Source organism: Podarcis gaigeae (assembly GCF_964106915.1).
Source record: "Podarcis gaigeae genome assembly, chromosome: 1".
Taxonomy (NCBI): Eukaryota; Metazoa; Chordata; class Lepidosauria; order Squamata; family Lacertidae; genus Podarcis; species Podarcis gaigeae.
In genome coordinates this window covers 29,502,060-29,529,022 of record NC_139678.1, presented here as the reverse complement: position 1 = coordinate 29,529,022, position 26,963 = coordinate 29,502,060, and the positions used below count along the sequence as shown (strand labels likewise).

The 26,963-nt window shown below is 41.6% G+C and overlaps 2 protein-coding genes across 2 annotated transcripts; one reads left to right on the top strand and one right to left on the bottom strand.

The window, feature by feature from the left end:
- The first annotated feature begins 33 nt into the window (after nt 1-33).
- SLIRP (SRA stem-loop interacting RNA binding protein) lies at nt 34-4,507 on the top strand. Its single transcript, XM_083738914.1, has 4 exons — nt 34-161; nt 626-684; nt 1,945-2,052; nt 4,377-4,507. The coding sequence occupies exons 1-4, from the start codon at nt 89-91 to the stop codon at nt 4,440-4,442; spliced, it is 306 nt and encodes a 101-aa protein (XP_083595040.1). The 5' UTR covers nt 34-88; the 3' UTR covers nt 4,443-4,507.
- Nucleotides 4,439-22,920, bottom strand: SNW1 (SNW domain containing 1). Its single transcript, XM_083735122.1, has 14 exons — nt 22,774-22,920; nt 19,525-19,678; nt 18,879-19,040; nt 15,180-15,275; nt 14,992-15,098; nt 14,270-14,374; nt 14,109-14,178; nt 12,328-12,393; nt 10,156-10,272; nt 9,717-9,858; nt 9,135-9,231; nt 6,930-7,047; nt 5,204-5,370; nt 4,439-5,125 (listed from the first exon to the last, which is right to left on the bottom strand). The coding sequence occupies exons 1-14, from the start codon at nt 22,785-22,787 to the stop codon at nt 4,927-4,929; spliced, it is 1,614 nt and encodes a 537-aa protein (XP_083591248.1). The 5' UTR covers nt 22,788-22,920; the 3' UTR covers nt 4,439-4,926.
- Between the last annotated feature and the right edge of the window lie 4,043 nt (nt 22,921-26,963).

Sequence of the window (26,963 nt, the reverse complement as noted above, 5' to 3'; positions counted from 1 at the left end):
CTTGCTCGCGCTCAGCGGAAAGGGCAAGAGCGCGCCTCCCCATTGGCTGGCCGGCAAGAGCCCGCCTTACTTCCTCCTGGCTTTCAAGATGGCGGTGGCAGGTCCTTCCCGGCGGCTCTTCGAGGTCTTCGTCGCCCGCGTGCCTTGGACGGCAGGTCCAAGTGAGTGGGGTGCGGAGTTAGGGGAGGGAAGGGGTTTTAGAGTCCCAAGGGGTGCTGTAAGTCGGCCCCTTTGGCGTCTTAAAAGAAGGCTAGCCGGGGTTATAGCGTGGGCGCCTCCCGCTCCCCAGGTTTTAAGCCCTTTCCATCCCTGCATCAGATGCTTGGGAGGCCCGAGACGTGAGTCGAACCCACCTTCTTTCTTGTGCTGAGGGCTTTGTACCCCGGCTAAAGGGCTACAGAGGAAGGGATTTCGGCTTACGCCATGCAAGCAGCACCTACAGAAACCGCCTCTCCTCTGCAACGGTGCAGCGCTCTGAATTCTTTTGCAGCGGTCCATCTTCCATGTGTGCAGCCCTAAGAGGATCTCCACTATTCTCGCCCTAATTTAAAAACCACGTCGTCGTCATGCACAGAAACGCCCCAAGACAACCTGGTTTGATAAATGACTCTCTCTCTTTTTGCAGGTGAAGTAAAACAATATTTTGCTCAGTTTGGCTCTGTGAGAAAATGCCTGCTGCCATTTGTGAGTATCACTGCCGTTAACTGAACCTAAACTCAACAAAATATTTCTTCACCGCATTTTAGTTTTATACAATTGCAATTTACATATAACAGTAAAATTCAGGTCTGGCACAAAGCCACCTAACAAATGTTAATATCCAGTTGGTATCATCATCTGCATTTGGATTTTAAAATGCATCTGAAAATTATAAAAGAAACATTCAAATGATTGAGACAATGCAGTATTCCCTGCTGACACCTTTAGAACTGTATTTGAACACACTTAGAAGAAGCCACCAATGGTTCTTTCCCCCCCCCCCCCATGCATTTTACAAAATTTCTTTTCAGATGGGCTTTCAGCTGGTTTCTGCCCTCTGTGATATCTGCATCTAAGGACTGCTTGTGCTCAGACACTGATATCTCAGGGATAAAGAAAAGCATGCACTATCCACTTAATATGAAGGGCATACAGTTCCCTGTTTACGATAGACTGTTTCCTATCTTGTGCTGTTCACTGCTTGTGTATTTAAATCAGGGACATGGACACAGCTTTTGCTGTGCTAACACAACAACAAGACATCAAAAAATGAGCACTTTGAGTTTCATTGGAATGCATTACTTTTGTACTGAAATCTTAATAATTTCAGTGCAAGGGTTAATTATGCAATTTTGGCTAGATCATGTTCCAAAACGTTACTTGTAGAGTAACTGCTTTCATTTTAATTTTATATTAATTTACAGTGCAATCACATATGTCTACTCACAAGTAAGTCCTCTTTTAATGAGGATTTACTCCTAGCTTATAGGATTTCAGCCATAACTCCAGTGGCCTATCCAAAATTAGTTTCCCCCAGGAAATTCTCAACCCCCCAGTATAAGGTAACTATGGGAGAACCAACCAAGGTACTCCTTTGTCGCCTTTGTGCATGATGCCTGGTGTTGATGGAAGTTTGAGTTAAACAACATGTGGAGGGCACCATATTGGCTACTCCTGAGGCAACTAGTTAGTTTCCAGCAAATTCATTCTTGTCATCCCACATAAACCAGTAAAATAAGTGGCTAGGAAACTTCCTAGTCTGCTGGGAAGAGAATATAATTTGCCAGTTGTTTAACGTTTATGATTGGTAATGGCTTTCTGCACGACGCTGTTCACCATGTTTCTGTTGAAGGTGAAAAGGGCACATGTAGTCCATCCTGAAGTAGCATTTAAGCAGTAGTTGATTTAAGTACATAGGATCCATCAAATCTAAATCAATTCAACGTACTTGTTTTGGATGATTAGGATAAAGAAACGGGATTCCACAAAGGTTTTGGCTGGGTTGGATTTTCTACAGAAGAAGGTCTTAAAAATACTTTGCAGAAAGACACTCATATTCTAGAAGGAGCTAAGGTAAGAGGCTATGGTATTGTGCATACTGAATTTCTTATCCTAGAAGAGAATTGCTATTTTATATTTAAAGGTGAACACTGAGAATGGCCTGGTTAGCTTGTTTGTTGCATATTTCAGACCTTTCACAAGTTCAGACCTAATAAGTGACTTGAGACTTGCATAAATACAACAGATTTATAAGCAGGGAAGTGAATAGTTTTCAGTCCAAGGGGCATAATCCCTCGTGGACAACCTTCTAGGCCTACACCCCACTGGTGGATGGGGCCCATAAAGTGGGCAGAGCAATGGATGTGACTTAACAGTAGGCTACCTAAGAGCCATGCAAAACCAGAGGCTTTATTCATCCACCTGTCCATATAGAAAAGCAAGAGACGGCACCACAGTTAAAGAACATGTTCCAGATTGGTAAAAGAGAAAGGTGTGGACTGGGGAGTCTTGAGAGCCAGCATTTGGTGGCATGTCTTTGTTTTACCCACTCCTGATCTACAGGGTGTAATATATCATCATGGTCTGAGCAAGGAGAGGGTAAGTTTGCACTCTCCTAACACGGTCTCATTGCTTGATTGCGTGGAGGAGGAAGAGAATTGTTTCCTACTGTGTTATAGTAATCCCCCCCCCCTTACAGGCAGCACTGAGTAGGGGACAATGCTAGTGTTAAGCCTCAACCCACCACTTTCCCAAGCCAAGCTGACCACAGAGAACAGGGCAAGGACTGACACAGCTGATTTGTACATACAGTGGTACCTCTGGCTACGTACTTAATTTGTTCCGGAGGTCCGTTCTTAACCTGAAACAGTTCTTAACCTGAAGCACCACTTTAGCTAATGGGGTCTCCTGCTGCTGCTGTTGCGCCACCACCACGATGCAATTTCTGTTCTCATCCTGAAGCAAAGTTCTTAACCCGAAGTACTATTTCTGGGTTAGCAGAGTCTGTAACCTGAAGCGTATGTAACCCGAGGCGTATGTAACCCAGGTACCACTGTACTCTGTTGTGGTACTTGAGAGGCACCTTAGTTAGCATTGTCATCCACATTTATTTCACAACGGATAGCTACATTTTATCTCTACCGCTTCCAGTTGCAGCAGAGGTGGTGGGCTGGAGTTGAAATACTCAGGGGCATGTTCTTAAGTGTGCTTCTTGGGTCTTTGCAGCTCAGCTTCAACGCAAGCCAGGCTGTAAAGCCATGCTTTGCAAACCTAACTTTCAGCAGGGATCAGTTGTACTAGGGAACTTCTGTAAAGAGCTCCTGAGTGCAACCAAATCCAGGGGTTTTTGCATTTGGTGCCAATTAAAAGGAGCCTAATGCAAAGCCTGCTTGCCAAGGAACATTTCAGAGACCTTGTACCACTTATTTTTTTCTCAGCTAACCCTCCTCATAGGATTGTTACAAGGATGAAGGAGAGGAAAATTAAGCACCCCACTTTCAGGTCCTTATAGGAAAGAAGAGAAATAAATAAAATGGCTCTCCTGATCAATCCTTCATAGTTCAATTCATACCTGAAATAAGTTCAGTCTAACAGTCTCTTCACAGACATATACTTCACAAATGAAAATGAGTCTTGAAAATTTTGTGGAGTGTAAGGTTATGGAAATCTCTGTTTAAAGTTCTAAATGTGAAATGGCATGTATTGAATAAAGGAAAGTTGGTTGATCATTAGTCAGTGCATTTACAGTTGAAAGTTGGCATAATTAAATGTTGAAAGGACGCAGGTGGCGCTGTGGGTAAAAGCCTCAGTGCCTAGGGCTTGCCGATCGAAAGGTCGGTGGTTCGAATCCCTGCGGCGGGGTGCGCTCCCGCTGCTCGGTCCCAGCGCCTGCCAACCTAGCAGTTCGAAAGCACCCCCGGGTGCAAGTAGATAAATAGGGACCGCTTACCAGCGGGAAGGTAAACGGCGTTCCGTGTGCTGCGCTGGCTCGCCAGATGCAGCTTTGTCACACTGGCCATGTGACCCGGAAGTGTCTTCGGACAGCGCTGGCCCCGGCCTCTTGAGTGAGATGGGCGCACAACCCCAAAGTCTGTCAAGACTGGCCCGTACGGGCAGGGGTACCTTTACCTTATCTGAAACACACATTGTAGTAATCCTAGGTAATTTTAATTAATAAACTGACCTGGTATTTCTTTCAGCCAAAAATGTATTTCATTAGAGGTTCATAACAGGCCTTGATTCGTAGAAACTTGCACAAATGTTTTATGAAGAGTGGTTTCAACTTATGTGGAACATCACCTCAAAAATGAATATATTAAGTATATCAACATTGATACGGGTATTAAGATTGTTTCTTCTACTGCCTTACTAGCAATTGTGTTTGTTCAATCTTTCAGCTTGATGTGAAACGTCAGAAAAGCAAAGGCCACTTTTCAAACAGAAGAACTGCTGACATCAGTTAAAGGAAGGAGACTTTATTTCACTGCTGTATAAAGAAACTAAAATAAACTTGGATATGTATTCATCTGTTAAATGAATCCAGCTGTTTCTCATAAGCTTAAGATGAATGAACTATACAATCACAGCAGAGCAAATGAACCACAATACACTTTCTTCCCCCTCTCACATACGTTACAGCAGAAGCAGGGCAAACTATGTACAAGGGGGTATTATCAGATGGAATAAGCAGCTTTAACTAAGAACTCCATATACACCAGGCAGCTTATTCTGACCTTAAAAGAACAGAGCTCCACCTGTGTAAAAACAAAGGGGCAGCACAAAGCTAGAGCCCCAAACACAAAACCTATAATGAAGTGGTCCAGTTTTTCCTTACTTCCTTGGGCAAAAGTGTCCCTTTAGCTGGGTGCCTATATCCACTATACAGGAACTGTCAGGTGGTTTAGACAATCCCCTGCAGTCTTGTTTAAAATGCTTGAAACCAATTCCTTACTCTTTCCTTCTCTTCTTGCCTTCATGCTCATGTTCTTTAGGACGGCTACTATCAGAAGGCCTTTTTGAGCCCCCATGCTGTTTGGCTTCCTCCAAGAATTTGTCTAGACCGAAAGGATCCTCCTCAAACTGAACTGGTCCTTCTCGACCTCTTTGTCTGCGGTCTGAGCCAGAAAATTCCTTATCAGGAACAAACCTGCAAGACCGAAAGAGAGTAGTAAATCGAGTGTTCTAGTAGTAAAAATACAATTGGAAATACTTGAAATTTCCATACCTGTTAGTAGTTTTTATTCGTGCCTCCAAATCATCACCATACACGTCCTTATCCACATTTTTACTAGGTCTGTAGATGTTCTGGGCCATGTCTTTACCACTTCTCCAGGGCTGGTCATAGACATTGTAAATTTCATCTTCTCCTCCAGCAAAGCCACTGTCCATACCCTAGCAGAACACCAAAACCATCTATATTGGTTGGACACTAACAAGCACAATGTCCAAAAACAGGTTCCCTTAGAAGTCATCAATACTACTACGAAACCCTACCTAACCACATTAGGTAGATTGCTATTCAGAGTCAGAATACAGCATTCTCTGGGAGAACAGAAATTACTCATAAAACCAACAAGCCCCAACTTTGTTGCATACTAGCGTAAGAGAAAAGGATAGAACTATTCAGATGAAAGGAGAAACTTGGTTCTCAATGGCTTGGGATACCAGGTTCAGGTTTAGCCTCCAACCACAGTGGTGTCAGAGGGCACTCTTCTCCGCTAAAGAGAAGTGCTGCATGCTTCGAAACACTATTATAGTGAATGCTAAATTTACCCATAATGAAGGCAATATTGCAGGATAGTGCAGTGCATTTTACTTTTAACGTACCCATAGTTTTCTAACCACTGCTCATTGAGGGGCTTTGGTGGTAATAAGTTATATTTAGAGGTGGCTTATTTTGTATTAAATTATACTGGAGTGGGCACACATTTTTCCTGTTGAGGGCCACATTACCTACTTTAGGGGTAATTTGGTAGGAGGCACATGATGAAGGGTCAGAGCCAAAGGGGGGGGGACTCTTCATCTCTTTCTGCTGCCTCCTCCTCAGCCTAGCAGGTTGTGGGGGTGGGCAGATTATTGTATGCCAGAGGTTTGAACTGATCACTTGCAGATGGTTTTTAAAATCAGTACTGCATAAAATTTTCCTGAGGGCCAAAGGTTACCCACCCCTAATTTACATGTTGAATTCCTAACAACTGAAAGGCACAGGTTGGTGTTAGAATCTAGTGCTGTAGAGGAAATGAAGCTGTTTAATTGTATTGTCTGGAGGAAGTGCTGAGTTTGCTTTCCTTCACTCAATGTGTTCTAGGATAGGGCTATCCCATTCTGGGATATGGTGCTTGCTTTAATAGGCCCTTTCCTGTGGCCTCCCTAGGTCTGGAACGCAACAGTAGAGAGTGCTCGGTAGCTGCCCCTTCATTACAAAAATAATCTTGAGGACATGTGTCTTCAGAGTTCAATTCCTTTCCTACCCACTCCCCACTAGCCTAATATTTTCCACAACAAATGTATAACCTGCAACACACACTAGTTACAGGTTCCTAGTTGTTGTCATCTGAGTACTTTAAATTAGAATTGCTGAAAATTATGAACATAGGCTCAAATAACTGTTTTCAGATCTGCTACACAGTGAGCTATTTGGAAAACGAGCAAATAAAATATGGCTTGTTCAATCTATTGGCTCACATGTCATGGCTTAGGGCAGGCATCCCTAACCTTCGGCTCTCCAGACATTTTAGACTACAATTCCCATCATCCCTGACCACTAGGGATCATGGGAGTTGTAGGCCAAAACATCTGGAGGGCCGCAGGTTGGGAGTGCCTGGCTTAGGGTATTTTTATTTTATGTCATAGCTATCTTTTTAATGCTGTACATCTGGCCATATACATGGCACTTGTCTCCTTCAAACGTAGTGATAACCTTCCAGAGGTTAATGGATGGCATTACTTACCTTACTCTGGTTGAAGAGCCTTTGGTCATACTGGATCTCACTGGATGTCCGAGGGTTAGGAACACCCAAAGCAATGACTTCACTAATATCTCTGTTCTCATTCCTTTGCAACTTCGACCTGAGTTAAAAACAATGTATACTGGTTATGTTGCAAAAATATCAACAATTAAAACTTCCATGTGAGGAGTTTGCCTTTTCACAATAAAGATGTTGCAGTTTGGGGGAGGGGCTAGACATGCTTTGAGGAAGCAGTGCTGATTTGCTTGAACACAGGAATAACTTAGTCATAAATGACATTTGAACTACCCAGTGGTTCCTTTGAATTTTTCTATCTTCATAAAGCTGACTTCACACCATGACAAACTGTTTTTGAAACTCTCAACTTCAAAAAATAGCCTGCCATACAAGCCTGGGCAACAGCAAAGGAAGTGCTCTTTCAGAACAAACAAACCTAAAGTCCTCTTAGGTCGTTAGGGACAAGTTTTAAGCATCTTTAGATTTTGGTATTCAACTTCAAGGAAGTTATCTTGCTTGTAATACAGAATACAGAAAGGTAATACAGGTAATACAGAAAAGGCCAAACAGAAACAGACTGTAAAATTAAACTATTCCCCTTGTCTCTAAAGCAGGTACAGTGGTGCCCCGCAAGACGAATGCCTCGCAAGACGAAAAACCCGCTAGACGAAAGGGTTTTCCGTTTTGGAGGCGCTTCGCAAAACGAATTTCCCTATGGGGTTGCTTCGCAAGACAAAAAAAATCTTGCATCCCCCCCGCGGGGTTTTTCGCTTTTTTCACCCTTTTCTTAAGCCGCTAAGCCGCTTATCAGCTGTTCCGCTGATAAGCCGCTTAACAGCTGATCGCTGGAAGCCGCTTGACAGCTGTAGCGCTAATCCGCTAAGCTATCAATGGGCTTGCTTCGCAAGACGAAAAAACCGCTAGACGAAGAGAATCGCGGAACGAATTCTTTTCGTCTAGCGAGGCACCACTGTATAATTCTATTGCGCAAAAGAACTGGGCTGTATAGAAGTTGTGGAATATATTGTATAAAGGTTCTTATTAATTGCTACTTAACACAATTAATTGTGTGTTAATTATTCTAGCAGCTACTTCACATGTATGCTTGCTCAGGAAGTGCGTAAATTAAAATAAGGGAAATGATTTGAAACAATTTAAATCTTCAGATGCAAATTTAATCCATTAATTTTTTTTCTGGGTGATTTAAAAATCAATCCACCCTGCAAAGAAATGGTTCTCAAAATACAATAGACAGCTAGTCCAGCTGGCACAAAGTGTGCAGCCTAAGAGTAAACTAGGTGGGGGGAAATCTACATGATGGCCACAGGAGAACCTGACACATTCAAGCCTTTATCCAAGCATCATTCCTGCCTAAGGGTAAATACTGCATTCTACAGTGTCACGCTCCTGTCTGACCATCAAAAACAAGATCATGGTGGTATTATTATTTATTAAATTTATATCTCTCTCTTCCTCCAAGGATTACTGTGTGGTTTACAGTATAAAAACAACAATAAATATCTTAATAATAAACAAAACCATAACCCTTCCAAACATTTTAAAAGGCCATAGATTGTCTAACTGTTTAATGTTCTCCATGCTAATCTTCAAAGTTAACTTGTTCCCATCAAAATATTTTAAAAAATAAAACAATTGTTCAGTAGCACCTTAGAGACCAACTAAGTTTGTTCTTGGTCTCTATGGTGCTACTGGACAATTTTTTATTTTATTTTTTATATATTTCAACTGCATCAGACCAACACAGCTACCTATCTGAATCTTGTTCCTATCAGATGCAGATCCCATCATAATACATCCTTGGTCGCTCCTTTGGGGCTGACAGAGAAAACCTAAGGAACTAGTGCTATACAGAGCCCCAACTAATGCTAGGTAGAAGAACACACAAGCACTTAATACATAGAAGCACAAAAATCGACACATACTACTCCTTTTAACATAATAGTGTGCCATAGGACACCAGAAATCACTTCACTACAGGTATGTACTTTTCCAAATCATGTAAATTGCTTTGAGGTTTTCTCCAATGAAGTGGTATATTTTATATAAACAGTAACTTAATACAAAAGAACAACCAAATGAATGCTAATTTGTTAGGTTAGAATCAAACGTTTTACATTTACCTTGATCAAGTAGTATACTGCCCAGTTATTATTAGCTGAACAACTTTACCTTTTGTCAGGGGCTGCTCTGGAAAGATTCCGGTCGTGCTGTCTCTCTTTTCGTCTGTCATGTCTGATTTCATCACGTTCTCTAGCTTCTCCATCCTCTGCACAGATACATTTGAAATTCAAAATTACATGCAGCCATCTCTTATGTGAGTTAACAGCAACATAGTGGAAGCTGAACTTGCAGCTATGAAGAACACAGTGGATGGTGGACTAAGTACTCAGAAGTTGAAGGGTCTTTTAACATTTCTACACTTGTTCACAAAATACTTAATTTTTTCTGGCCCAACAAGTTTAGGGCTTTCCCCAGTTTTTATCTAAAGGTTACATGCCATTAACAAGAAGCCATGTAAACTACAATTGTATGCACACCTACTCGGACGCCACTCAACAAAGGAGAACTTACTTCCACATAAACATGCATAGAAATGAGCTGCATTCTTTTTGCATGAGGAACGCTATGCACGTAGAGGCCATCCTTCTGTAACTGCATATAGTGCAGTCTTCCTGATAAGGTCAGTACACTTGTCATGTGCAAAACCCTCTTTGGAATATTTTATGAAAACCGCAGGAGGATGGGATGTACCTTTCTCCACATGGGTTTTGATCCCTGCCCTTCGCTCCCTGGCCTTCTGGGCCATTTCCCGGAGTTTCTCCTCATGCTTCTCTTTTTCCTTCTGGGCCATCTTCCGCTCCACCTGGGCTCGCATCTCCACAGCCTCACGAGCCTACACAAGATTCAGAGCACAGCCAGATGGTAAGGAGAGAACAAGAAGACCTAGTTTTTATGCTTTTGAGTGGTAATATAAAACAGGATGTACAGTCCAGAACTCGAAACAGCCAGCTGCTTTGGGCCAATCAAGAAACTAGGCGAGGGCTAAAAGAACAGTATAGAAGCGATGCCACACTACTGACACAAAGCCATTTCCAAGCAACCGGCTAAAAGTTGCAATGCTGCTCAAATTTATTCTGTGGAAAGAAATTACTCAGAAAGATGCACTGCAGAGAAGCAACTATAGCCTGACCTTCCTGTCAGCAATGTAGAGAGCCTCAGCCAACTTGGCAAAGTTTTCATTAATGTGGACAGTCTGCAGTCCTCTGCCATCCGCAGCCAGACGCTTGTCTAATGGAATGGTGTAACCCTGGAGGAAAAACAGACAAGACAGTTGATCACTAAGGAAAAGACATGGCATGCCAAGAAGCTGCCCCAAATCCTTACTTGTAATTCAATATTAATTAATTAATTTCTATACTGCCCTATACCCGAAGGTCTCAGGGCAGTTCATTTGCTCGAGATCACATTCATCCGGTACTATACCAGCTGCACTGGCTCCCGGTGGAGTACAGGATCAGGTTTAAGGTGCTGGTTTTAACCTTTAAAGCCCTATACGGCCTAGGACCCTCGTACCTACGGGACCGCCTCTCCTGGTATGCCCCACAGAGAAACCTACGGTCTGCAAATAATAACATCCTCAAGGTCCCAGGCCTCAGAGAGGTTAGGCTTGCCTCAACTAGAGCCAGGGCCTTCTCGGCTGCGGCTCCAATCTGGTGGAACGCTCTGTCACAAGAGACTAGGGCCCTGCGGCACCTGACATCTTTCCGCAGGGCCTGCAAGACAGAGTTGTTCCACCAGGCCTTTGGTCAGGGCGCAGCCTGACTCCCTCCTCTGGCAACCTGCACAGAATTTTGCTTAATCGGTTGCCATCAATTTGATTTTAATTAATTTTTATAATGAAATATTTTTAGAATGTGTGATTATTTGACTGTTTGATTATTTGATTGTTGTTAGCCGCCCTGAGCCCGGCTTTGGCTGGGGAGGGCGGGATATAAATAAAATTTATTATTATTATTATTATTAGGTGCAAGTAGTTGCATTGTTTGGTTCCTACTTTTGTAATCCTCCATACACCAAGACCCTGTGTTTATGGCATTAGTTGAAGTAATACAATTCCCTCAGTTTCAAGATTTAAAATGGTCTTTAAAACTTCCTTGATTCTATCTATGAAACACATTTTCCCTTTTCACTATTTGTTGTATACTGAAGAATCCCAACAAATTTAAGAGTGATTCGTACCACCACCACCAAGTATCTGACTGAAGCTGCAATCCTGAGCACGTTTATTTAACAATTGGAACAACATTCCAAATAAAAGTAGCACCAAATTAGCACCAAACATGTTTAAGTTGCTGGGAAAATTAATCATGTTTCTACAAACTAAATTTTATTAAAAGAATCAAAGAAACCCCAGCACCTATGACATATTCAGTGGCCTCAATGTGATATTATCTTAGTAAGATCTGCCACAGAAGTTTTAATAACAAGGAAGATTATCCTAAACACCACAGGAATTCATCACTACTCCCTCTTCCTGCAAGTACTGAATTGTCAATGTCATTGTTCTCTGAATAGGACAACAAAGGGCCTTTGCAAAAGAGAAAAATAGCTCAGAGTATAGGAGAGACACAAAGGCAGCTGAGGCAGTTGAAGAATAACCAATTTATTGTGGCACGAGCTTTCTCTAGCAACATCATAGACCTTAGTTGGTAGACAGAGAAGGGGGTACATATACACACTTACTGCAACAGAAGCTAGTTACTATAAATACCATAAATGTGAACCAGTAAATAATTTTATAATTCCTCCCATTTGTATCCTGCTCCAACTCCATTGTGTATTTATGATTACCCCAGTCTATAGCAACAGTCCTGTGAAGTATGTTAGCCTGAGTGTACACAACTGGCCCAAGGTAATCATATAGGGTTAATGAGTAAGTGGGAATTTGAATCTAATTCTTTCTGATTCAAGTCCAACACTTCCAATGACTTGGATAAATAGATGCTACTGCAAGAATATATCTTTTTTTGGTAAAGGCTTGAGAGCATCAGGGCAAATTGGTTTCATAACCTGCAAACAGCAGTATGAGGGAATTTTAAATACTTTCCTTTGCCTAACCACAGCTGATCACTGCAAAACGGCAATTTACTATCTAGCAAATTCTTTGCCCTTGTCACCTTGGCAGTTTTAAGATAAAAGGCAGAGAAGAGTCAAGCCATATCACTGCAACCTTCTTTCTGAACACAGCTGGTTTACTCAGCTCTGGATGCTTTAAAGTATCATTCAGACTGCAGATCATTTTTTGAGGAGTTTCCCCAGCAGGATGCAACATTACAGTTTGACGTTATGACAAGTTAATTACCTTAGCATTTTTCCAGTTTGAAATGCAAGGAGGAATTTTCCATTCTTGTTGCTCCTTCACGGTCATCTGAACAGAAAAGAGGTAAAGAGATTTTAGATTTTTTCCCCATTTTTACCAATGAGAGGCGGGGATTCATTCCCATTCTGAAACACAGTAGCTGAGTAGCCATGAACCGTCAAATCGGAAGTGTCAACAAAACACAGTGAAATGTTTTCCCCCCAGCAATTGTCATGTTCATTCAAGCTGCATCTCCTGGAAAGCTAAAACTAAAAGAGAAGCTATCAGCAATTCTGGCAACAGCAGCTGAATGTTTAAACCTCAGATACCAAACTTTTGGGGAAGACCTAGGTCAGTTTATCCAGTCCAACGCCCCAAAATGGGAACTTCCATCCGTATTCAATGAGTTTAATTCACATAATCCTTATTGGTAGCGCTGAAAGTTTCTTCAACAAATAGTAGCCCAAAGTACATTCATGGCTTTTACAAACATCGCCACATTGCTCAAGTAGCTATCAGGAATGAATGCAAGGTGCCTACAGAATAGATGGATCTAGACCTCTCAAGCAAGCAAGTCTAGCCACAAGCTATAGGGAAAAGAAAAACAAAAAATCTGGAACATCACTAGACAATCTAACCAGGGGGAACATAGCTCAGTTGGTAGAACATGACTCTTTAATCTCAGGGTTGTGGATTCGCACCCCACATTGGGCGAAAGATCCCTGCACTGCAGGGGGTTAGACTAGATGACCCTTGTGGTCCCTTCCAACTCTACAATTCCATGATTCTAGCTCAGGTCAAAGATCCATCTAGCCCAACAACCCGTTTCTCAGAATGATTAGCTTTATTGAATGACCCTGGTTCTAGTATTATGAGACAAGGAGACAAAACAACTTTCTATCCTCTTTCCCCATGCTGTGCATAATTTTATGGCCCTGAAACGTATTTCCCCTTGCTTACATTTTTTATAAACTATGAATCCCCAGACACTGTACTCTTCCTTCTAGGGGAGCTGCTGCAGCCTCTGATCCTTTTAGTTGTCCCTTTGTGCACCTATTTTCAGGATTTCAATATCATTTTTCAGGTATGACAAACATAACTACACACAATATTCCAAGTGTGGTTGCAGGCATTAGCAGCAATTATATTTTTGATTGAGATGCCCTAAGGTTTCCTAAAATGGAATTTATCTTTTTCACAGCTGCTGCAGAGCAAGTAGCTGTTTCACTGAGCTCTCCACCACAAACCCAATCTTTCTTTTCTGGTTAGTCACTGCTCTCAGATCTCCTTGGCGTAATATGTGAAATTAGGATCTTTCCCCTCAATTTCCATTGAACCACTTTTGCTATTCTTTTGTACATTCACCTAGTTTGTAGAGATTCTTTTGGAGCTCTTCACAATCTTGGGTTTCACCAAACTGAATAATTTGGTGTCAATCTCAACTTGGCCACCACACTGCTTGCTCCCAACTCGAGTCCATTGATCAAAAAGTTAAAAAGCAGTGGTACCAATACAGATACTTAGAAGAACTTACATCCATCCATTTTTTTAAACTGTCTAAACTGATACCTCAAAATTACATTTTATTGTAATCCATGTCCTTCCCACTCTCCATCATGTCTCATGCTGGGATAGCTTGTTAACTTCCCTGAGGCTGGAGAAAAACAGTTCCTGCCCAATGGCCCCCAACAGATTGTCTGTTGATACATACACTTGAATCCTCCATACTTTATGCATGAGATGTTTAAAAATGTTACATAAGAGTTGTCACAGTTGTCCATTACCTTTCTGCTGGGAGAGTGCATTACAGGAGCTGGAGGTGATGGTGGTCCACGAGGAATTTTCTTGTTAATCCTAATGAGTTGAAAAATATAGTAACCTTAGTATGTCAATCTCCATCCCTGGAACCTCTATGGCACAATAGCTGTACATTTCTGATGCTTACTTGAATCTTGGTGGCTCCATGGGGTCTTTTTGCATCTCCACCATTCTAATAACTCTCTGTTTTGCACCAGAGTTGAAGGCCACACCTTGCTGTGATGGTGTGTATCTGAAAAAACAAGGAAGAAATTCAGTTATCAGTACAGACCCTCTAATGAGCTTCTTATTTACTTTGCCAGAATTTTAGTTTTGCTCACAGACATTGGATTGCCAAGCATACACACTTGAGTAGAAGTGCAGAAGTCGATGATGTGTCACTGTTCTTTCAAACAGAGCACACATTGAACTACAGAGCTCTGTTTCAATCACACAGCAGAGCCCGATGTTCTAATTCCTATCCAATTTTACTATAGGATAGTAAAAATCTTTCCAACTGGATACCCTGTATTTCAGACCTGTATATCTGAAGGTAGCTTCACAGCCCTCATTGTGCTATTCACCATTTATGGGCCATAAAAACCATCATATATTTATTGCAAGAAAGTTCATTATCAGAAACAAACCAAGAAGAGAACACATAGCCACACAGTTTCCTCTGCATAGCTAAGTACATCACGTTCTCTGTAACAGGACTAATATCACATTTCATTAAACAGCAATAATTTCTTAACACTCATGTAACTGCTTGTGGCCTGAGATAATGGTTATGTTTCACACTCACAAAAAAGGCCTTACATTAAACTTTGCATGCAAAGAAATTTCAACAATCCAAAAATTGTCCAGTACCGAATGTATTGAGCTGGAGCTAGTTTATCAGCTGCTCGGACTGGCATGGCTGCTGCAATTTTCTGGGAGACAGACTTTTCCAGTGCTGCTCGAGTCTTTTCTGTAAGCTGCAATCAGAAATGTTACATTAAACACTTGGACGAGATGCAAGTGGCTTCAATAGTTAGGTGCATCACTGACCACAATACCTCTCTGACAGCTTCTTCATCAGGTCTTTGCAGATCAGGGTCATCCACATTCATAACTTCCTTTGGAACCAGGTCTGTGTATTTGCTGTAAATGACCTGAAACATTGAAAACAGCATTATGAAAAGGGAATACTGTAAATGAACAAAAAATCCTGCATACTTGTGGGGCGTCGTTTCCCTCCTCATTATGGAGCATTTTTTAATTAAAAAAACCCAAAAAAACTAGATTAGCTTTCCAAAATAGAATTGTCCAGATAAGGGCCAAACACTAAGAATATATTTAGAATTCCAAATCGGAAGCCTTTTTATCATGACCATAGAATCAAAGTTGAGTTGATAAAAAACCTGGAATTCTTTCATATTCTATTTGGAGCTACTGGGATATTTTGCTTATGTCCTTTCCACCAAATGGTACTCAAGGTGGCTAATGTTAAAATACAAAACATAAAAACAGAAGGTAAAAGATAAATAAAATAATTGCAAGGAAATAGCTCATCCTCTGGTGCAATGGCTGTCTGAAACTTTAAAAATTGCACAAATTGCAAGCATTATGGAGTATGATTGGTTAAGAAAAAGCAGACAAGACAGAGTGCTTTGCAAAGCTGTCACACTTATTAATTTCTGAGACCTGAACAAGTGAAACACATTTGTGTCAATAAGCTTGAATTATTGAGGGCTTATTTGTGAGAAGTTCATTTTATAGGCAGCTCCATGATTGTGAGGGGGTTGCATGAAATTGCATATAATTTGAACACCCATTGAAAAAGCCTGCAAACACCCTGTTCCGCCCCCCCCCCCCAATTTTTGAGAGATATTCAGGTCACATCCGGGTTTGGCATGATGCACGCGTGTGAGGTTGTACACATACCAGACACGCCTAAAATGGTTGCTGCATGTACTGCATTTGCTATCAACATCACTGCATTTTTGTGGCAGCTTTCTTCTTTAAAGAATAAGGTAATGTTTTAAGAGCTTCTGGGCAATGTTCTTCAGGTTCAAGAACTAGTGCCCCTTTGCCATCTACAACTTGGGATAAGGCAATTATGTTGCAGCAGGATGCATGTATAAAGGTGTCTACCAAACTAAACCTATATACCATTTACTATAGACTATGCCAGGAGCCAAGAGAAATGGTAACACATGTTATTTTTTGTGGTGCTACCAGGTAATTTTTCTCAAGCTACTGTGACATGCTTTTGTGATTGCTTAATCTTTTGCCTGTGTGGGAGGCAGTAATACCACACAGTTTTCTCAAAGCATGTGTATAATTACACAACTGTGAAAGCTAAAAAATGTATTATAAACTCTAATATCCAAAACACAACATATACAAGAAAAGATGATGGTAAAAAATTAAGAAATAGAGAACTAAGTCCTGGCAAACCAGGAATTAAGTTGTTCTATATATCCATAAACTGAGCCTAATTGCTCAACATTACTCAAGGAGGCAAGTATTCACCCCAAAAGAGATTGCTCTAAGCAGCACCTCTCCATCTTTTATGGCATTTGCCTAACTATAAAAACAGACCTGTAGCTCAGCTAATAATTTAGCACAGGAACAATTTTCCAATTCTCATCCAAGTATTCCAGAATTAACAACCCTTTAAATGAGTAACAGTGGAAACACATCTCACAAAGCCAAATGAAGGACATTTGAATAGCAATATTTCTTCATGGTAATTAACTATAAAACCCCCAAGAATCTCAAAGCATGAAGAACCAAGCTCACTTTAAGAGCTCAAAATATCCCAGAGAATGAAAGAAGATGATGTTCTATCCACATTAAAACGAGTAAGCTCTGAATATGATAAAGCCACGATTCATTATCCACTGTTTATGAGAAAATGATAGTAAACCGAGTACCATGTGGTAGCCTTACTGGTAATAACAGGCTTGCAATTACCCACTTGCCCATTCATGTATGGAGAACAAACGTTTCCTCAAAGCAGTAAGGTGAGTCCTGCCTACTGGGAGGACAGACCCACATGACTCTTTGGTTCTTTCCCAACACAAGGCTACATGATGGAGGTTGTTCAAAATGCTCTTCGCCCTCTCTTATCCACATGTTTAGCATTTATATGCATGGAGGCTGAGCACTGGGTACACTGTCTCTTCCCTTAATCCTGGAGAAATAGCCCACACTACTGAAGGAAAAACAGCAGAATATGTCTGTGTGGGGACGATCACACTCTGAGGAACTATTAGGAATACTAGGTAGAAACACGTTTCCACTTCACATGCCACAAACATCATTTTACTTCAAAATAATTAACACAGATTCATCATAGTCTCACACTCACTTCTAAAGCTCACAGTAATTAAGACAGGCTCGATTCCCTATTTGGTTAATAAGAATGCACTGAGAAGAGGCTTTGCCATTCACCTTGGCTGGGTAAAGAATGAGCCAGTTAAGTATGCATGCAGAGTATGCATGGTGTGTTCTAGCCTCAAAAGGCAATTCGCTCTTTAAAGGAGAAGCCGAGCTGCATAACCGAAGAGGCAGTGCTGGTGTGGTCACTTTCATATTTAGCTGTATGTGCAGTTTTGTCTCCCTTTCACTTTAAAGGCTACTGGATCTTTAAGGCAGAACAGTTGGTGTGTTCATAGACTGATATATGACAATATAACTATCTCCACCTTCGCTGTCCTTCAGTTCCTGCAACCAAGGAAAGTAGTGCTCAAGCATCTATCCCTTTGTTTGGCTTCCCATTCTTGGGTGAAGCTAAGTAGATTCCCCAATCTCTACTTTCCTTGGTCCCAGAAACATGACACGTAGCCTGGGTAGGCAACCATAGTAGTGGAGTGGGCACCAACACCCTCAGCAACTAACTGTGAGAATAGCCAAATCACCTACTCCTTAGTCACTTAAGGACAGGCATCCCCAAACTCGGCCCTCCAGCTGTTTTGGGACTACAACTCCCATCATCCATAGCTAACAGGATCAGTGGTTAGGGATAATGGGAACTGTAGTCCCAAAATGATACGATACGATATCTTTATTGTCATTGTCCCTTGCGGAACAATGAAATTGAAAAACTACATAAAACTACATAAAAACTACATAAAACATTCAAAAACCCCTAAAAACTCTAAAACCCCATTTTAAAATACACTATACAACAGAGACCCTAATGCTGCGTTTAGAACCAGAATTGCATTAACGTAGAAACTGTTAGCTGAGGGGCCAAGTTTGAGGATGCCAGCTTAAGGACAATACTCTAGGTCCTGGATTTATATATGTAGCAGAATGAGGTGGAAATATTCTAAGATGGTAGAATTGGCTGTAGTACTTCAAACTGAGGATAGAAGGTTGTGTTTATGAATGTTGCCCTGCAGCCTGAAGTGGTACAGTCCACTCTATTACATAATTTTGCTGCATATGGAGACTAGGCCTCAGTGATGTTGACTATGTGACCACATAAAGACTCACAGCCTTATAATAGGCAGATGCTATGAAATGTGTTCCTGTATTATTTCTTAAGAGTGTAGCAATTCAGAAAAGTGTCTTCACATGTTATACTTTCAAGATATAAATCTCATGTTCTGCCACTGTACTGTTGGACTTGTGAGAAACTCATCTAGAATTAATAACAAAACTTTTCCAGGTTGCATTAGAATTAGTAAGCCAAGTAAAATAAAACAATATCCATAAACAATAAAACTATATATCTATATACAAGCATCTGGAAAGTCTATTACCTTGTCTTTTGACTGTCCCTGCCGAGCTATAGCATCGTATTTTATTTTTCCTTCTGCATCCACTTGAACAGCTAATGCATTGGACATTTTCTTTTTTCGGCCCATATCCAGAGGATATTGGGCAACATGAATTTCTGGAAAAGCACCTCCATCTCCAAAATCCTATACAGTAAAATAAATTGGAAATGATTACAAAATGGGCAAAAGAAACAAGAAGGTATTGTTAGTACTAGACTAGTCATTCAAAAAGTAACAGCAAAGACTAGGATTTTCATTTCATTTCACTTTTAATTTGTATACTGCCTTTTTGTGTTACTATACACAAGGCAGTTTACAAGCTGAAGAAACAACAAAATATACAACAAAGTTCAGGAACAGTAAACCTTTGGCTCTGCAGATGTTGTCACACTCCAAATCCCATCAGCCTCAGGCAGCATGAGCAATGGTCAGGAGTGACGTAATTCAACATCTGGCAGGCCCCAAGTTTCTCACCACTGAACTAGATGTTAGGATGGGTATCTATGTAAGCAGCAGAGTTACAGAAATAGACATATTATAGGCCCTTACATTCAAAAGCCAAGATTTCACTTCTCTAAAGTAACTAAAATAATTATTCATGTCAGCAACTGTGCACACCACTCTTTACCTCCAACATTCGTGGTATCCATCCTTTCCGATAACCGTAAGGGGGTGGCTCCCTTCGTGATGACACCAATGCAGTCTGTCTCACCCTTTGAGATCTTGCCCTCTCTTCTAATTCCAGCTGGTCTTGAGATAGCTGAGTTGGTGCTGGCAAAAAACTAAGCAAACAAAAAGAAGGAACTTAATATTTGGACTATATCTGTACACATTAGACAACACGTGAAATATTGTTCTTATTCCATTAAACCGTTTTACAAAGAAACTGCAGTTTTGCACTTTTGATTTATTTCCTCACATTTGCCTCTAAAGAGCTCTTTTGCTTCCTGAACTTCAGGTTCCTGCTGCTACAGTTCTGATTCAAAATCCAAGGTGGTTTAGGTAGAGTCCATACTGAGTTCTTATGACAAAATCATTCTTCCTTTCCACTGGTTTGCAATGCTGATGCTACAATAAACATTTGGTTTAAAGCATGAGCATATCTGAGCATTACTCCAACTAGACAGAAAAGACAGTGGGCTGTATCCAACATTGCAGCTCCACTGGCACAACAGATTTCCATGTGTGCAAAATAACTTTACAGTATTTCCCTTGCCTGTCCCCTCCAGCCTCTAAAGGTAAAGGTAAAGGGACCCCTGACCATTACGTCCAGTCGCGAACGACTCTGGAGTTGTGATGCTCATCTCGCTTTACTGGCCGAGGGAGCCGGTTTACAGCATGACTAAGCTGCTTCTGGCGAACCAGAGCGGCACACAGAAACACCATTTACCTTCCCGCCAGAGCGGTACCTATTTATCTACAGTGGAACCTCAGGTTGCGAACGTGATCTGTGCGGGAGGCACATTCACAACCCGCAGTGCTGTGTCTGCGCACGCGCGTGATGCTTTTCCTCGCTTCTGCGCATAGCACGATTTAGCGCTTCTATGCATGTGCGAGCACCAAAACCTGAAAGTAACCTGTTCCGGTAGTTCCGGGTTTCAGAGCATCCGTAACCTGAAAATGCATAACCCGAAGTGTCTGTAACCCAAGGTACCACTGTACTTGCACTTTGACGTGCTTTCAAACTGCTAGGTTGGCAGGAGAAGGGACCGAGCCCATGCCCTCAAAATGAGCTCTTGAGGATTAGGGGAGAGTTCAAAGCAGATGGGTGGGGTGCTGGGGAGGAAAAAGAAACTTAACAAGTCCCATTGTGCCAGAATTACATGTGTGTAGTATTGGATACAACCCACTATCACCAATAAAATACCACGTTAGAAACTCATATATATAAGCTAACCCCCAAATGGCACCTTAAACCTAGGTTATGGTTGCCAAAACAGAATGTCTAGGTGCAATTTCCCCCTCAATGAAATTTATTATTATTATTGATTTAATTTCTATACCGATTTATATTTTAAAGAAAAAAATCTCAAAGTGGTTAGCAACACATTAAAACATCAAATAATACAATCTGGAATAAAACCAATTCAAGCTTCAAGGAAAATATTTCAGATCTTTCTGTAAGAAACACTTTGCCTTCCCCATATTTATTTATTTACCTACTTGATCTGTGACCCTTGGGCGGCAAGGTTCTAGCCTTTGGATATCAAACCACTTAAGACCACGTTCACACTTATGGTCCTTCAGTTTGCTGTTGCAGCATGATGAGGCAAAGCCTTCCCCAAAGTCTTCATTGGATGCCCCTGAGTTCTAGTATTTCACAGAATCTTAGAATTGGAAGGGATCCTGAGGATCATCTAGTCCAACCCCCTGCAATGCAGGAATATGCAGCTGTCCCATATGGGGATCAAACTTGCAACTTTGGCATTATCAGCAGCATGCTAAGTCTAAGCAACTGAGCTGGTATGCATAAAGAGGAAAACAAATAAATTTGGAAATGTATAACACAGGATTAATCAAATCACATCCAAGATAACTCCACATATGATCTTCTGATGTCAGAAAAAATCCTGAAGCCTGCACATGGTTTGACAAAGCTGAATACAGTGGTACCTTGGGTTAAGAACTTAATTTGTTCTGGAGGTCCGTTCTTAACCTGAAACTGTTCTTAACCTGAAGCACCACTTTAGCTAATGGGGCCTCCTGCTGCCGCCGCATGATTTCTGTTCTCATCCTGAAGCAAAGTTCTTAACGCGAGGTACTATTTCTGGGTTAGTGGAGTCTGCAACTTGAAGCGTATGTAATCTGAAGCGTCTGTAACCCGAGGTAGCACTGTATGTTAAGTATTTTCACCGTGCATACATGTGATTAACATGTAACAATGGCACATGAAAATGTAAACATGGCTTTCACACTGTCTTGCTTATTTCATACATGCACTCCATCAGTTGACTACTGCTGATAAGCTGCAACTGAAGGTGTAAACAGAACATACTGAGAAACATTTTGTTTGAGGCAACACAAACTGCAACTGTCCATTTAGCTCAGTATTGCATATGTTAACTGGCAGAAGATTTTAGGCGTAAGTATTTCCCAGCCCAACCTGGAGCAGCCAGTGACTCAATCTAGAACCTTCTCCATGCGAAGCAAGCGTTCTACTACGGAGCTACAGCCCACTTCATGCCACAGTCCCCAAAGCCTTGTTCACACATTACACTGAACAGAGGTACAAACCGTCTCTACAAATGAGCACGTGCGTTCCATAGAGCTCAACTGTCGTAGTGTGTGAATAACGCTACAAGTGCACAGCTCAAATTCTGTATATAGATTGTACACTAATTGAACGTAACGTGTGAAAATCCCGCTTGGACATAAAACATGCGAAGAAGCCGTTTCCCAACACAACAGGACATCCCGTATGAAAACCGAGCGGGGTACAAAAACAGCTTCCAGGCTTAGGTTAAATCCTTACCCAGGTGCGGCCGAAAGCGAGAGCACGTCTGAATCAGTGTACCCGTATCCGGCAACCCAGATCATCGCCCCGCCCCCATCGCGGTCTATTCGCACCAGCCGTGGATGGGAACCCACCACCATCACCGGCGAAACCGAATTCCGTTGCCGTTACTAGACATGCCGGAGGGAGAGAGGCCTCCTCACCCCCACGAAAACAGCGAGGCCTTCGGATCAACCTCTCAGGAAAATGCCCGGATCGGTCCAGGCCTCACTAGCGAAACTGCGCCGCCATAGCAACTTCCTCACAACCGACTACCATAAGCAAAAACCTGGGACTCCGGTTCAAAAGAAAACGAGTTCCGGAAAAGAGAGGGGAATCTGCTCCCACCGCCTCGCAGGGTGCCGCTTCAGGCCCTCAACCAACCTGGTCAGCGCCATCTTGCCGTTCTTCCTCTTCTCCCGGCCTTGCCAGAGGTTCCTGACAGCGTCGATAAAGCAAGGCTCGCTGGGGAGCCAAAGGCATTCTGGGAATTGTAGTGCCCGCGCTTCCTTCGTTTGCCGAAGCGAGGTCGCGCGGCGGCTTTCGGCGCATGCGCGTCAGTGGCCTCTCATGCTTCTGAGATGGATGCGTGGGAATAGTATGCCGTGGGGATGGCGGCTCCCCCACCCCACCCGCCTGGCGGTATTCCCTACCATTCCCTCCACTACGGAGAGAAAAGGAGAAACTTGAAAACGAGACAGGTCAAGGAAAATGCTGTTTCGGCTTTGGACTACATGGAACTCAAGGGGAGCATATAGGAACTAATTCTACTGTCTCTTGATAGAAAATCCACATTCCCTTCAAGTTGGCGCAAACTCCATTCGAGGAGAGCGGGGTTGCATCCTCTGAACAAAATAAAAATATTTCTTCCAGTAGCACCTTAGAGAGCAACTAAGTTAATTAATTGTATGAGCTTTCGTGTGCATGCACACTTCTTCAGATACACAGTGTGCATGCACACGAAAGCTTATACTAATAACTAATTTAGTTGGTCTCTAAGGTGCTACTGGAAGGGATTTTTTTATTTTGTTTCGACCATGGAAGACCAACACGGCTACCTACCTATAACTATCCTCTGAACAAGTCTGTGCAATAAAGGAGCGCCGATAATAGCGCGCGCACACACACACACAATAGGGCTGTGGTAGATAAGCAGTGCAGTCCTATGAAACCCTCCTGACATCCTTTTTATTGCACCTTCCTTATGGAATTTTAATATTGCGTCATGTCCATTCAGGGCTTGTCGTGTAACTTTCTGCAAAAATCCTGTAGCTTCTATACCACCAGTGTTTGGGGGTTGGTTGGTTGGTTGGTTTGTTGCACACTAGTACAACAGCTCCCCTTACACAGACAGCAGTAATACGAACAATGGGGAGTCATCACAGAATGATTAATAAAATGGACCAATGTGTGGACGGTCTAGTATCAATCCACCACTAATGCACTCCAGCAGACATAGGCAAACTCGGCCCTCCAGATGTTTTGGGGCTAGAACTCCCATCATCCCTAGCTAACAGGACCAGTGGTCAAGGAAGATGGGAATTGTAGTCCCAAAACAGCTGGAGGGCCGAGTTTGCCTATGGCTGCACTACAGCATTACTGCATCAATGACATGTTGCAGAATACATCTACAAGAAAATAACATCAGGCTGGAGGGGCTCTATTCCAAAGTAAATTTAGTTATGTAACCTGAATCTTGATTTTTGGAATTGTTTTTATACGTTGGAATGAACCATTGAATAATTCAGTTAAGCCCCACCCTGCCATCCCATAAAAGACCGAAAAGCAAAGGGAGTTTTAATATTTATATATCAGTAAAGGGCGCAACTTTCATATACATTAATATTCACTTAATACTACTTGGGCTGTAATTACAGTTGATTTCTTTTATGCCATGTTTGCCTGGTATGTACTTTTCACACTAATCTTGTTTAGCACTTTCCTGGTTAGCTGGCAGTTGTACAATGTGCACTACACCTGAAAAAAGGCTTGATGTAGGATTCCACACACCCCTTCTGCTGCACCTACTGTACTGCATTCAGCCAAAACCTGTGTGTATTTACATGGAAGCCTCGCTGAGGCTGCCTGCATTCCTGCAAAGTTTGGATTATAAAGTGTAGTTTGCACTTTGACATTTTTACTGCCAATTTTATTTATTCCTTGTAAGCCACTTTGCATGGTAAAAGGTGAAAAAGGGATATGAGTAAGTAATATGTGCATTTGCGTGGAAGCCTTATTGAATCTAGTGGCATTTACTTCTCAGTAAATATTTTTATGACAGAGCTAAATGTTTTGTATTAAAGATGCAATTGTAGGTAGTGGGCTGACTCAGCAATTTAATAATTGAATTATGCCATTTAAGCCTTGCTTTCCACTACTGTACTTATTATTTTCAATACAGAATATTTGCAGAAAATGCTGTGATCCTAATGGCAAGTGTGATATCAGTTTTGATGTTCATGCTGTCTTTTATTTGCCTCCTGTGAATATTGAATGGCATCACATGTCTGGAAAAATATAAATATCAGGAAGACCTTTCTGACCGTAAGAACTGTTCGACAGTGGATCGGTCTCCCTTGGGAGGTTGTGGACCCTTCTTTCTTGGAGGTTTTCAAGTAGAGGTTGGGTGGCCACCTGTCACGGATGCTTTAGCTAAGATTCCTGCATTGCAGGGGGTTGGACTAGATGACCCTTGGGGTCCCTTTCAGCTCTACAATTCTGCAATTTATGATTATATACAATGCAAAAAGTTACTTCCAACCAACCAATCATTTTATTTGTATTCCGCCTTTCGAAAGTCAAAACTGTGCTCAAAGCAGCTTACAAATATATTAAAAATTACATAACTACAAACACAACAAAAGTAGTCATAAACAGCAGGCAACACACCGGGCAGTAAAGGTTTCCCTGGACTGCACTCCTTGAGGCTGCCAGTGGGATTGCATGGCTGAATACTTCCCCTTGGCAAGTATAGGTGATTTTTGCATTAAAAATGAGCAAAAAGAGAAGACATGAGAAATGGTTTTGTTTCTTTGTATGCAGGGAGTATTCAGACATGTAGTCCTTTACTTGCATCATGAAGTGGTAGATAATCGTTTATCATTTTCTTTTTCAGGACAATCTTTCACCATTTTCTTCTGTTGATTGAATCAATTGGTCTTTAGTGTTTTGTGGGTAATGCGTGAGCAAGCTGTGAGCTTATGCAGGATATTTGAAATTGGTTATTTGTTTATCAAGAAGATAAAAGCATTCTTCCTTGGCAGTTTTGGATAATCTCTGAATATTTTTGTACTTAAAAAAAACCCTGAGCTATTTCTTCAGGCACCGTCACACAAAGAGGAAATCCAATCACTCTAAGTAGGTGCACATTCTAATAATAGAATAGTTTGTCTTTGACTATAGAATTACCTCGTGTTCTGGGGCACATGGTATTATACAATTGGGGTATTCTTCCTTTGTCGCAGCCTCAGATTTTGATTATTTAGTTAAGAGCCACAAGAAGCAGATTATTTTGCATCAAGAGAACAAATGCAGATAGAAGGCAGATATAGACACATATTTCCCTTTCGGACAAGACTTGTGATCCAGTGATTAAAAGAAAAAGTAGGTTGGAAGTCAAGGCAAATCATGTTCAACATCTGTTTCGACAGATAGCAGAGCACTGGAATTAAAAGTGATTACATCAGTGAAACAAATCCTAAGCAACAGAGTAAGCCATTAAAACCATCAAATGCTCAGTGTAACATTGTAACATTGTGTATGGGTGGGTAGAACAATGAAAAATGAAAAGTAAATGGGACTTCAAGAGAACTTCATTCAGAATTAGTTTTGATAGACTCAGTATGGTTAAATGTGCAAAAGTAAGACAGATCCTTGCCCAGGTTGCATGAGTTATATATTCTAACATTCCAGCATTAGTGCTCCTGTTCTGATTATCCTAGCTTAGTGGGAAATGATGTTTTTAGGCTGCTGTAGCGCCACAATATGGTAAAACGTCACATTTACACAACTGCTATGCGTACAAAAGTCCTAATGTTGAACAATTGGCCAATTAATGTACTTATAGTTGTAGCAACACCCTAGAGGTCCCAGGCCCTAAGGAAGTCAGATTAGCCTTAACCAGAGCCAGGGCCTTTTCAACATTGGCTCCAGCCTGGTGGAAAGCTCTATCTCATGAGGCCAGGGCCCTGCAGGATCTGATTTCTTTCTGCAGGGCCTGTAAGACAGAGTTGGCTTGGAATCAATTTGATCCCCTCCCCCTCTTTCCTTTTTCCTTTCTCCTTCTGTGATGGAATTCCTATTTGGGGACTTCCCTGGCTTTTTTTCTGGCCCAATAGGACTAGTCTGGATAGTTGGCCTTGATGAAGATTTGCCGTTTTCATCCCCCCAAAAAGTTTTTGATTTGAGTTTCTACTGAAATGAGGCTACATTTTAATGTTGTATTTTAATCAATTGTTTTTATACCTGGTGTTAGCCGCCCTGAGTCCGGTCTTGGCTTGGGAGGGCAGTGTATAAATATTATTATTATTATTATTATTATTATTATTATTATTATTATTAAAATATATTGTGGG